This window comes from Rhagoletis zephyria, unplaced genomic scaffold, assembly GCF_001687245.7.
Source record: "Rhagoletis zephyria isolate East Lansing unplaced genomic scaffold, Rhagoletis_zephyria_1.1 Rzeph_scaffold_02222, whole genome shotgun sequence".
Taxonomy (NCBI): domain Eukaryota; kingdom Metazoa; phylum Arthropoda; class Insecta; order Diptera; family Tephritidae; genus Rhagoletis; species Rhagoletis zephyria.
The window spans coordinates 10,767-24,369 of record NW_016159306.1 but is presented as its reverse complement, the minus strand read 5'-3'; the positions used below and the strand labels follow the sequence as shown (position 1 = coordinate 24,369).

At 41.1% G+C, this 13,603-nt stretch overlaps 1 protein-coding gene across 1 annotated transcript in view; it reads right to left on the bottom strand.

The window, feature by feature from the left end:
- LOC108366310 (netrin-B-like) overlaps positions 1 to 8,417 on the bottom strand; it is a 52,757-nt gene extending 44,340 nt beyond the window's left edge. The window contains 5 exon segments of the mRNA XM_017620657.1: positions 4,872 to 5,792; positions 5,795 to 5,980; positions 5,983 to 6,031; positions 6,033 to 6,217; positions 6,220 to 8,417. Of these exon segments, the coding sequence (XP_017476146.1) occupies positions 4,872 to 5,792; positions 5,795 to 5,980; positions 5,983 to 6,031; positions 6,033 to 6,217; positions 6,220 to 6,466 (1,588 nt within the window). The 5' untranslated portion in view covers positions 6,467 to 8,417.
- Positions 8,418 to 13,603: the final 5,186 nt, after the last annotated feature.

Here is a 13,603-nt window from a genome sequence, read left to right as displayed (position 1 = left end):
ATGCATGAAAATCCTAACCTCAAAAAAATCACCCGTTATATATTTTTTTGTGCATTTTAGTGTTTTAAACCAGAACAATTAATTTGACTTAATTTTTATACACTTAATTTAGGTATTTTTTTCTTTTTTTAACTTAATTTTATCATTGTTACATACAAAAATGATTTTTCTTTCCTAGTTTAATTTTCTTTTTAGATTTCTTAATCATATTTTCACATTTTTTTTTTTTAATTTCAGTTAATTCTTAGGAACATAATTTATTTACTTCTCTTTTTTATTTTTTTATTTTAATTTTGTTTATATGTTTTATATAAGTATTTTAAATGCATTTAACTTTTACGAATTTTTTTATTTCTAATTAAATTTTCATTTAATTTTAAGATTAAATTTTTTTAAGGAAAAAATTTTTTAAATAATTTAATTTATAGAAACTTATTTTATATAGTTTTTCCTTTTTATTGATTTTTTTCCTTTTAATGTTTAGTTAATGTTTTAAAAAGAAGATATATTTTTTTAATTTAATTTAATTTTTACAAAACTTATTGCTAGAGGACAAACAGAACAGCGGAGATGTGAACTGGTTTTGAACCATTAAGCGAACTGAAATTTTCCACAAATGCTTGATCCGAACCATATCTTATAAAGGTTTAATGGCCGCAGTCGTTGAGTGGTTAACGTACTACTACTCCGTATGGCCTGGATTCGACCCCTGGCCCAAGCAACATCTAAATTAGACCATGCAAACCCGCGTTTACAATTACAGCAATTGGAGCATGTATTCTTTGCACTGTATCGACTTTATTACCTTCTCGCAGTTTTCGCTGGTAATTATATAGCCATAAAGAACAAGGTGCTAAATATTCGGTATAACAGTGGAGAAAAAAATGCTGGAGCCAAATTTGCCTTAGTATCGGTTCCGATACGAGTATTTGTTTTTTGTACCTACTCAGTACTTGGTTAAAAATTATCGATTCCAAAATAACTTGATATCGAACGAAAAGTATCGAGTATTTACTTGAATTTACTCGTATCGTTTCATCCCTAACCACAGCCAAATTTGAAAATTTTCCATTTTTTTCATGATGGCCAAGTCCTCTTGAATCGTTAGGAATGAAAAGAGTGATTTGATTTATTTGGACTGAGGAAGTTGTGGAACCGTCGCCATCTTGAAAGCAGGTATGGGCAACGCTTTTTCTTACTCAGCAGAATGACCATTTTGGTACCTCAACCTAGAAATACCCAAACGCTAGTATTCATATGTGGTAGTTGAATTCTATAGAGATTTTTTAAATGTGTGGCAATTATTTTCTCGAATATTTTTTCGCCGAATTAAATTATTATTTTTTGGTTGAAATTTTTTTTGTAGAATTTGTTCCAAAATATGTATATTTATTTTTATGGGTGTGCTAGACAGTGCTTTGGGCGGGATTTTCCCTAAATCAAACACTAGCGCACAGTGGTTCAATTCACTGGAGCCCTAATTTTTCAACCGATTTGATTAATTTTTTTAATGAAAGCTCATAAAGTTAGCTTAGTTAGTTGAGGCCGACTTTTGCATTTTTATTTGATTGTATTCAATTTTTTAGTGCAAAGTGCAGAAAAAGTAGTCGAAGAAAATCGATTTTCCTGTTCTAGTTAATAAATGTTACATAATAATAACTAGTTGAAAACAATTGTAGGGTTGCCCCAAAATAAAAAAAATCACAAAAAAAAAATGTCAAATGTTATAAAAAAAATTTTCACCAATATTAAAAAATAAATTGAGTTTTTGGATAATTTTTTTAGACGAGATCGAGCACATCTGCATGTTAAATGGAAAATAAAAGCGTTCTCTTTATCTCGCGTGTTTTATATATTTATTATAAATATTATTAAAAATCAACGCGAACTCTTAGCCACTTGCAACTGGCACTTTATTATATGTACTATGTAAATGCTTCTCTTTTGCATGTACCATATACTATAACATATCAGAAAAATAGCATTTGCATATGGAAACACATATCGTGTAAGAACGCTTTTAACTGTGAAAAAAAATTAACTTAGCGCCTTTTAGACCCATTTAAAAGGCATATTCGGACGCAGGTCAAAATGCTGATACTTCTGAAAAAAACTGTGGGCCATCTACCAATTGCATTAGAAGTTTTAGAAACGAGTACATGAAAACCCTCACCCGTGATGTCTTCCGTTCTTTACTGTTCTGGGATCAAGGTGAGCTAATTTTCCCAGCCCTATTATTCGGAAACTTTCGAGTTCAATTTATTTTAGCATCTCTCTAACCCGAGCATTTTTCCCAAATTACCTAACTGTTGTTTGCTCTTACAAAGAACACCTTCAGATATTCGTAGTTGCAACTCTCTCGAAGCTACTTTCTTAAACAAAAATATGGAGCAGACACCATCCAAGATTCGACACCAGAGCCGGCATTGATGATATTCTCATTGATCCTGTATCCGAGGACGAAATTAGCCATTGGGGTTGAAATCATATATTTTTATAATATTTTTGGGTACTAACTAAACTACGGAGGTGTTACCAATAGTCGAACTGACAGCAATAAATTCTTGAGGGCCCTGATGGCTCATATGGCTTTACTAAAAGCCTTATCTAAGTGGGGCTGTCAGCTCAGATTCCTGGCCTCGTAGGCATGTTAAAGTACTGTCCCTTCCCCCACTATTCTTGGAATTCGACCCTTGATGCTTCTCGAACTGTTTCAGGATGTACAGCTGTTGCTTCACTTCTTAGTAGCTCTTTTAAAAGGACTCCTAGATTGCAAGAGTTGGTTTGCCTATCATTGGCATGAGTTATTCTTTATATACAATAGCCTTATATTGTGTACGTAAGAAAACTTATCCTTCAGCCATTTACTCCAAATCTATCAATTTTCTAGAATTGCTAAAATTTCAAAGTTTCCTCTCATTTTTTATCATCTGAGGAATTTTAAATTGACAGCACCTCTTTACCAAAACTATTTATGTATAAATATGCATTTGCAAACAAACCAAAATCAACATTTAATCTCTCAAAATTCACATTAATCTCATGAGTCAACAAGTTGGTTTACATTCCCAATGCTAATCCCAAATAAGCACACAAAAGTGCTTTTAAAATTTCATTCATACATGCAGACATACATAAATAGCTGTGTGAGCTGATAACACAGGCTCCAATGTCCCAGTTGTCAACGGTCAGTACATGGACAAGAACATCAACAAGCCAAAAGAAACTAGCAACAAGACTAAAAGTGCATATAAAATACTACATGCATTTTGCATATTTTCTCACATGATATTCGCACAGCCGCAAACATACTCCGAATGCACACTAGGGTAGTTCAACAAATAGTTAAGTCAGAATTGTAACGCTCTCACCCCGTAGGATTGTTCTATATCGAAAAGGGTATACCGTTATTTTTTTTTTTTTTATCAAACAATATTTAGAGGTCGATCAAGCGCTCAAAGTTTACAATATATTTTTATATGGGAAAAATACATTTTTTCGTAGAAATGGTATAAAATTCTGGAAAATCAATACTTTTTGATTGGAAAACTCTGGTTCTCTTCAGGATTCTTTCAATAATAATACCAAATTGTTTACTTAACAATTTTTTAATAATAACGATTTTTTATTGGTCGCCCCATTACATTTTTCAGGGTTTTTGTGGGGTTTTGGTGGACCTATAAATTATAGTTGCGTTGACAAAATGGTTAAATAAACAATTGAGTATTATTATTGAGAATCTCCTGCAGATAAACAGAATTTTCTGTTTCTGAAAAGTTGTTTTTCCCCCATATAAAATACATGCAAAATTTTGTTCGCTTGAGCGACCTCTAAATATTTTTTGATTTCAAAATAAAAAAAAAGGTAGGTATACTTTTTTTCGGTACAGAACAAGCCTAGGGGGTGAGAGCATAAAAATTCCGACTTTACTTTTTCACATGCATTTTTGGACCACCCTAATGCACATACACGAGCTAGAACACAAGCAAGGCGAACACTCAATATGCACAGTTGTTGAATGTGGCCAGTGTCATCGGAATGTCTCCCACTGCTTTTCCGTTGACAAGTTCCAAGCAATGAACTAACTATGCTGCTTGCTGCTACCCACACGAGCGTTCTACTTACATGCTGCATACATAGCCTACTTGTAAGCAAATTCTCCGCAGCCAATCTTTGTGTGGGTATGTGTGCATTTTTGATGCCTGCTAATCACTTTTTGCGCCCATCGGCAGTGCCATTAACTGCGACCTACAAAACTAACTAAAGCTCCATCAGCGTCAAACTACAGTCCACTCCACCACCAATCGACCACACGGACCAGACAGCCGTCGATGGTACATCGAACATTTTCACATCATAAATACTGGAAAATTCACATTTTCCTTCCTTTTTCCTAAATATCTGCTAGTCACTGCAGCTAAATCCTTTTGTATTCTATTCGTTCATATATCAACTTGAAGCAGCCATTCGACAACAAAAATATCTATACCTACAATATTCGTCGTGTTGTTTATTCCCATCATAGTCTGCTTGGTCAACGATCTGCCAGCTCGTCTCACCAGGCATTCGACCATCAACAATTCATAGCCAATCTGCCGCCGCAGTTACCAATCTGGCGAGACCAAACGTTTTTGCCATTCATGCCTAGCCTACTACTTCCTAACTCGCAACTACTGGCAAGCACTTGAACCCGGCTAAACTTCGCTATGGACCTCCACACACACACACACACATACACAGACTCTCCTGCAATTGCTTTCCCATCTCTTACCACACTGGCGTGCCCATTCATCTAACTATTGGCATCCATTGGCCGTGCTATCAGAGAATGTATTCATAGTCATGCATGCGCATAGAGAGATTCCACTTACTTTTGCATTCATTGGCGTCGGTGTCCGTTGCACGTCCCCATGGACGATCGAAGTAAAACGGCTTACAGCGTTCACATTCCGGTCCGGCTGTGTTGTGCTTGCAAGCGCACGTCATTGTCAACTTGACATTCACATTCGCATTGTTCTTATTGTTATTGCTATTGCTGTAGCTATGTACGAGCACTGTGGAAACAGCGCCATCGAAATCATCGCCAGCATTGTATACATGTGGAAGGGCATCATTCGGACTCACTGTTGCCACACATTCAGATGCATGCCCGTTGCACTTGCAGCGCCCACCGACCGCAAAATCAGAGACAGCATAGTGCTGCGATACGGCCAATAGCTCCTTAGCGCTGGGCTTGAATGTTGCTTTGCCATCACTGCCGACGTCGACTTGTTTGTCCACTGTTGTGGTGGCCGCTTTTGTGGTGCTGGCAACCGCAGCTGCTGCCGCTGCAGCAAGCGCGGATTTAGCTTGGTAATGCTTCTCGTAAGCCGACAATTTAGTCTTGGTATTATGGCGTTTGACCTCTGGCACGATGCTGATGCCGCTGCTGCTGCTGCTGCCATCGTTCGGATAGTCAAGATCTAAATCATCATCATCGTCCAGCTCCAAATGCTTTTTGGGCTCGGCCGCATATTCTTCATCTTCATAAGTGCTATCATTGCCTTGTACATTGTAGTCGTACTCATCATCCTCCTCCTCATCGTCTTCATCTTCCTGGCTGCTGCCCATCTCATCGCTAAAGCTATTCGCATCTGGTTTAGCCGCATCCTTTGCCTGTGCCGCAGCCAATTCACGTGGCAGTTCGAGTCGATGGAAAATAACACGTATATCTGTGGCGGTAACCCAATCTTGCAACACTAGTGATGCGTCCAAGTCATTGGCCGAGGGACGACCTTCAAGTGTATTGAAGCGAACCGGTTGGTTGTACCATCGCGATGTGAATCTATACAACGCGCTTCTTGCTCATTGAATTTGCTGATTTTGGCGCGATCTGGACGTCCGTAGAATTTCAAGCACTGTGAACTGTAAAATTGAAAAGGTTGCCAAGTTTGTCCGAAATCGGAGCTCTTATAAATGGCCAACGAGTCGGGACGTGGGACTTTGGACAGAACGACAAACTCACATAGGTCAATTCATATTTCTTACCCAACGGATAGGGTGAGCGTGACATTGTCTGGCGGCGCAGTGTCTAAATCAGCCGGCACAGGCACGCTAGCCGAACGCCAACACGTCACATTATTGGGATTATTCAAATCAGTTAGCGCGCTAGCGGGAAAACGCGATTCGGGCTTGGTATTGTCGCACATGTCACACTCGCTCAGCGAACCATCGCGATTATTTCGCAGAAGCGCTCGGGCTTGTTCGCGCCACAAACGCTGGACGCCTGAACGGGATTCCCGTAGGCCGCATTCACAAAACTGGGCAGACATTTGCGTGGCTTGCCTTCGAAGTAGCAGGGATCGCTGTTGGAATGCGCAGAGCTGGAGGAGGAGGAGGAGGAGGCAGCCACAGCTGGGTGCAGCGCATAGCCGAGCATACAAATGCAGATGCAGACAATGACTGGTAGCGTTTGCACGATGTGCATGCCTCTGTAGGCGGCTTGACGGCGGTGTGCGGTGTTGTTGTCGCCAACATGGTTTCACTGGTGCGCATTATTCTATTATGCTGATTATTTTTTTGTATTTTTTTATTTTGTGGCTGGTCGGTGTATACCTAGATGCGTTGCATGCAACACAACAAGGCGAATTTTCACGTATTCAAGTCACACGCGCCCGATTAACACTTGCAACACTTCCTATTAGCAATATTCTTCACTGCCGTTGGGGGCTTTGGTTGTTTTTATTTTCAGTTAGCGGTTGGCCAGCACGCAACACTGCTAGGCAAGTTGGCGAGTAGGCAAGTGTAGTATGCACTTTGCATTTGTGACAACGGCAACAAAAACGAAACGACCAAGACAGTGGCCTGAGCACGTGCTGCATGCAACCACGGCCTCGTACATACGACCCTCCGGCTAATTTGTATTCCAGTGGAATTTTTAGTTTTAATTAAACGACAACACGAATGCACGCTAATTGCCCAATGGGGTATAGAGCGACGAACGACGTCTGCAGCTAGCGCGAACAGAAAAACAAATCCGACATAGACACAACACAAGCAACACTGGAATGCACTGCGACCAAACCAATGAACGGATCGAAAAGTGGAGTAGCAATTTAATGCGCGCGCGGCACAAGAAAAATGAAAAATGTGCTTTCTGCTATACCGGCCGGAATTGCATTCACACCTCCGCGCTTGCGGCCAACCAATTTTGTAGTATAATGCAACACGGTTATGAGAACACACACGTTACCCAATTTGCATAGACGCGTCTACCGCCCGAACAAGCATAAATCCTGGCCCCGCGTACCACAGGCCAGCCCCTTTTGAGAGGATACGCTGCTATGAACGCTGCTTCTTGCAATGAAATATCGCGCTTGTGATTGACTTGACACACGTTGCTTATCAGCTGCGGCCCACGCGCGTCGCGAAGATTAACTTTTCGATACACGCCACGACACTTTGCAGAGAATACTCTTCCTTTGTACACTTAATGAGTTTGGAAATTGTCCGGCACTCACTCAACCCAACCGCGTCATTCAAAACAACACAGCCATATGTGATACTCACTTGCATGCACTGCGCCTTTGGCACAATGGCGTCACACTGTCTAGCGTTTCCCTAGTCTGCGGTCTTGCGCGACCACACAGACGGCAGTGAGGCGTTGACGACTCTGAATACCAAACAAGCGGCACAAGTGCGCAACAGCTGTCCGTAATGTGTACGCGAGCAGTGTGTGTTTTTGTGTGCTGCTGACAAAAACTGACAGGTCAGTCAGCCTAAGCACACATACAATTACGTACAACAAATCAAAAATGTGATTAGCCAATATTTTTCGCACAACACGCTTTTGACATCGACTTGACAAAAGTGTTTCCCCAGACTGGGGTCGGAGCTGCCGTGCTGTTAGTGGTCCAACACGGTCAGCTGCTGACGTTCTTCTGACAACGTAAACGTGCAAACATTTGCTAATTATGTGCACGCATGGACCAGTTTGCTTGCGTTGCAGTCAGCTAGGCATCCAACTATTTCTCGGTATGTATGGTACTTGCAATCGGCACCCGAATCACTGCCCGGCACTATACATATCAACTATCACGCGAAGTGTATTCAATACATTTCAAAATTCACCACACTTCCTTGTGCAAAGCAAAATATGTAACACACTCACAAAACGGCGGTGGGTGGGTGGTTGGTTGGTTGGTTGGCGCTTTGATTATTCTGTATCCTCTTCAATTCACTTTATTCACAACACTTCACTTCCGATTCCGGTATTCGCTTCAACGCGTCGTTTTACCACTCGTTGCATGCGTATGTTGGTTCGTCTCGTTTCGTTTTCGCTTCCTACCTTAGAACACTTCGTTTTACCGGCAACGTAAAATCACATTCACAATTTTACACTCTCAAACGACGGACCGTAAAACTTCCCTATCGTTCTGTACGTGACGAGAGCTGATTTTGTACTGAGGCACGCGTCTGTTTTGTTTGCTTTCCAACANCAACTATTTCTCGGTATGTATGGTACTTGCAATCGGCACCCGAATCACTGTCCGGCACTATACATATCAACTATCACGCGAAGTGTATTCAATATATTTCAAAATTCACCACACTTCCTTGTGCAAAGCAAAATATGTAACACACTCACAAAACGGCGGTGGGTGGGTGGTTGGTTGGTTGGCGCTTTGATTATTCTGTATACTCTTCAATTCACTTTATTCACAACACTTCACTTCCGATTCCGGTATTCGCTTCAACGCGTCGTTTCACCACTCGTTGCATGCGTATGTTGGTTCGTCTCGCTTCGTTTTCGCTTCCTACCTTACAACACTTCGTTTTACCGGCAACGTAAAATCACATTCACAATTTTACACTCTCAAACGACGGACCGTAAAACTTCCCTTTCGTTCTGTACGTGACGAGAGCTGATTTTGTACTGAGGCACGCGTCTGTTTTGTTTGCTTTCCAACAGTTAGACCATTCGTTCACTTGNAGTTAAACCATTCGTTCACTTTGCGCTCGCACGCTCACCCAAAAAAAAAAAGAAACCACCAAACAACGAGCGCACCATGATTGAAGGTGGGAAGTGTGGNGGCGCTCGCACGCTCACCCAAAAAAAAAAGAAACCACCAAACAACGAGCGCACCATGATTGAAGGTGGGAAGTGTGATGCTTTGTATTGCTGATTGCGGTGGTTGCTACTCTCAGTTGACTTTATAAATTTGGCTAATTTATTTTTGTGTGCCTACTGTTGGCGCAGAGTGTACATTCCATGGTGCCGGTCGTGTGCTCACACTCAACGGCGGATTCTCAGCAACATCAGCATCAACATTAACAAGTCACCTACCGGCCGGTTTTCATTCATTTGGAATGCTTCATGCGATAAACAGCAAGTGAGGTAGTTGAAAATTGGTTGAGAAGATGTGGCCAGCAGCATCAGGTGTTGTTTCGCCAGGCTAATTAAATGTTTATCAACATTTGGATTGCAGCATTCGGTTCGCAACATTGTTTCTAATTGGAGTTAAAAATACAAATCCCATATCAAATGTCTAAAATTAATAATAAAAACTACATACTTAACTAATAATCTTGAGACCTTCACAATTTCTAGTCACACCCAAAAATGGGCGCAATGGGGCATAGGGGACTTTTGGGTATGCAGTTACAGTGCTGGCATGGTGTCAAAGCCTGGACCAGAAACCTACACCATCTGCGTATGCCAAAGGAGATCACACCCAAACTCCACCTCAGTCAGGTGCAACTACCGCAACGGGTGAAGTCACCTCGGAAAGTGCTCAGATTCTTGAACAATTAAATAGGACCTTCTTGTGCTGCACAGCCGCATTCTTCTCGTCGCCATCCACTACCGCCAAAAGGCATCACCCCCAAAAGCAGCACACACAACAAATGGCCGGCAGGCAATACCACAACTCTCTTGCACCCCACATCGCAATAAGTCTCCCTAGGCACACGAAGAGTTTACAATTTTACTGCAACGGACTTCAGGTCAAGGTTGAGGAGATACTCGTCTTCATGGGTCGGCATGGAAATATGATAGCTACGGTCCAAGAGACGAATCTGCACAGCAACTCAACATTTTTCAGCTGCGCCGGATACAAGGTGCACCGTCGATATTGCGATCGAGTTAATGGTGGTGGCATAGCGTTCATCACGCACCACACCGCGCAGTATCGTCTTAACTAAGCACGCATCGACCGAGGAGAAAACATTTTAGAATATCGGGGTATTGCTAACCGGTCAGGCGATGTCGAGCTCGAAATATTTAACGTTTATATACTCGCTGTCACCAGCTGCCCTGTAGGGTATCACTTTATATAGGTGCGCTCTCAGTAAAAATTGTATGGTAGTTGGTGACTTCAACGCGCAACACGCTCTTCGGCATTCAAGCCTGTCGAATGATGGTAGGGGAATGAGCAGATAGACGATTCGACATTCTGCTTAACTAACGCAGCTGGCAGCTGCATAGCATAATTTGGCGACCTATGCTGACGTTAGCATCGGACCATCTGCTCATTGTCATCTCGATGGATAAACTTCTAACTTTAGCAAAGCTGATTGAAACGGATTCGAGGAAGTTACTGAAAGCACCTTCTCAGCCGCTCCCACACCAACATATGTTCTCGAAGGTGAGCGTAAGTTCCATAGGGTTCCCACTTCCACTGGATCCCGCTTCCTTCCCGGTGGATGCATATCAGACACCCGTCCGAACATTCCCGCTGAAGTGACCAGCCTGGTCGATGAGCGTGGCAACCTTCGTCAGGCCGACCCCGGAAATCCCCACATTAGAGATCTCAACACGCAGATTCGGCAACTTGTGAACGTTCGCGGAAAAATTGGGAGTAGCATCTGAAGACTGCCAGCTTCACCTCCGGTGTGAGTAAATTTTGGTCATGAGTGCTAAGAAATTGAAGTGCTATTAGACAGGATTGGCGGCGGAAAATTAAATCAGAAAATTAGGCGGATAACGTCTCAGAATTTCAAGAAGCTTTAAGCTCAGCTTGAGAGGAGTCAGCCACTGTATATGGAGGCTGGGTTGGACTAGATTCAGTACCACTAATTTTCCTTCAAGAAAGGACTAGACGGGACGTATAGGTTGTCTTCTCTCGCTCCCGACACTTAATGGAAACTTAACTGTTGATGGTTCGATAGGAATCAATGCTGCAGGCCTGAACATCACCGTAGCAGCTTTATGAACAGAACAACTGCTCCTCGCTTGTACAGCTTAGGTGAGCTTAAAGTTTAAACATTTTCGGTTCCGGAAACAGATATTAGCCGCCCGTCAAGTCCTAAAGCTAACCTCAGCGTTTGACCTATCAATTTCAACATCAAGTCCTTGCCTTGGTGAGGCATTCCTGATTTCAGTGTTACGCCAAAAAGTTGCTTAAGTATATTTCGAGATGTTTCAGTTTGGCAACTACTGGTTGGTTTATACAAAAAAGAAACTGATTAATATAAAATAAAGATCCAACTAAGCGTTTTTTTCACACTGAGCTGCAACTAATAGAAACCAAAAAAAAAATCTGTAGTCTCTGCAAATTGTATATACATAGTTATGCATGCACTTATGTATATACATATGTTCCCTGATGAGCTGAAAAAATTAAGCTTTACGCATGAGGAAACACCAGCAAAGGCACTGTTGAATTTTCCGCTACCAAATTTTTACAAAAGCTATCAAAGACGACAAGACACGCAAGTAACTCAGCACAAAACAATCTAAGAAAGAAATTTTTCAAATTCGTTTCGGGGGAAGCCGTGAACAAACAAAAAGCAGCGGAACAAGCCTACCTGGCTCCTTACGAAAATGCCAAACACCGTATACATATACGAACATACATACACTGCCGGCAAAAAGTATTGGCACAGCGAATTGTGCACAATATTTATATGAACAAATTTCTATTTTAATATTTTTCCTTTAACTTTTTATAAAAATATGGTTCATTCTACAACAAAAACCACAAAAATCTAATCTGCATACTCCAAAATTCTAAAAGATCTGATTAAAAAGTTGAAAATTTGCATGAAAATTCGCTGATTTTCGCAAGTTTTGCACAAAGTTCAAAATTTTTTTATGAAATTAGAAATTTTTATCTTTTTTCTTGTGGAATGAACCATATTTTTATAGAAAATTGTCGGAAAAAATTTTTTAATATATTGAAGAAAAGCAGCTGTGCCCATACTTTTTGCCGGCAGTGTATATATATTTATTTATCAATATCTGTTTTCATTTCTTTATTCCGTTGTAAAACTGTAGCTTTTTCCTTTTCATTTTTTTTGTTAAACTTTAAGCGGGTAGTTAATAATTTCACGCCAAGCGGCAGCGGGCGATCCCAAACCAACGAACCGCAGCCACTTGCGTGGCCATTGGCAGCCAGCTTCACACCTTGGCGGTTCGCTGCAGCGCTAATCTGCGCGGCTATCTCTTGAAGAGATACGAGTACTACCAGTACAAACAAGCAATCTGTCGGACAGTTAGTAATAGCCGTGGAAGTCACCATAAGCTGGCGTATAGAGTTTCATTGCTTGACCGCATTTTGCTGCCGGCTGGTGCCGCAGTAAGGCCGCGCAATTGCCTTTTGATACGCTCGATTTGCTGTAAATCCAAAAAAAAAGAAGGTGTGTGTGTAGGCGGTGCGTAGTCAGCGGTAAAAAATAAATTTACATTTTTCTTCGTTTTAGTCGAAATATTTTTTTGTTGACTTTTCGGGGAAGCGAAGACCGCTTAATATTTTGTCGTTTAAGGAAATGCCAAGTTTGAGTAATGTCCAACTAAACCACAAGCTGAGCGAACGGTTTGTGCGGGAGTGTGAGTGGGGAACGAACGAAGAAGCAACTATAATTTGTTATGCCACTTTTAATTCATTCGTACGTTGATATGTTTGTAGTTTAGAGCTGATTACTATGAAGAAACTGTTATGAGGAATGACTATTTCTGCGATAACAGAGATGAATATTCAAAAGTCAGAATTTATGTACATACATATATATGTACAACGTGTTCTCAAGAAAATAATTCAATACTCGCATTTCAACCTTGAAGGACGTTGTCATTTCGAGCTCTACCGGGACTGATAAGCACAAAGATTACTTAAATATGTATTCCTGTTGATTTTAATTATTTTTTTTAGCTTATAATTTTTTACATCTGAAAAAGATTTCTGTACCTTACTTGCATGTCATTAAAATTTTCTAAATTCTTGGTTCGTTCTTGGGTGTAACAGCAAAGAGGACCGCGACCTGGAAGGTATTTTTTGTCTCTTAAAAGAGATGCCCTATCCTATAAGGGCCTTGGTAGGTGATTTCTTATAACATTGAAACTTTGAAGTGGATCAATCTTTGTTTGGCCAGATTCGGACAATCGGTTGTGACCAGTCAGGTACCAACAAAATAATATCCCTTTTGTTGAAAGGGTAACCGAAGAACCAGGCCTATCTATCAGTAATTATGGCTCTCGAAGAGGACCAACTGAGAACATAGATTGGTTTGGTTCAGGACATGAAAAAGCAGTTAGCGATACTTCTCGTGTCATCTCGTCGGCGACCTCATTGCCTTCGATTCCAAAATGGCCTGGTACCCAGCACAGTGTTACCGCGTTTTTTGC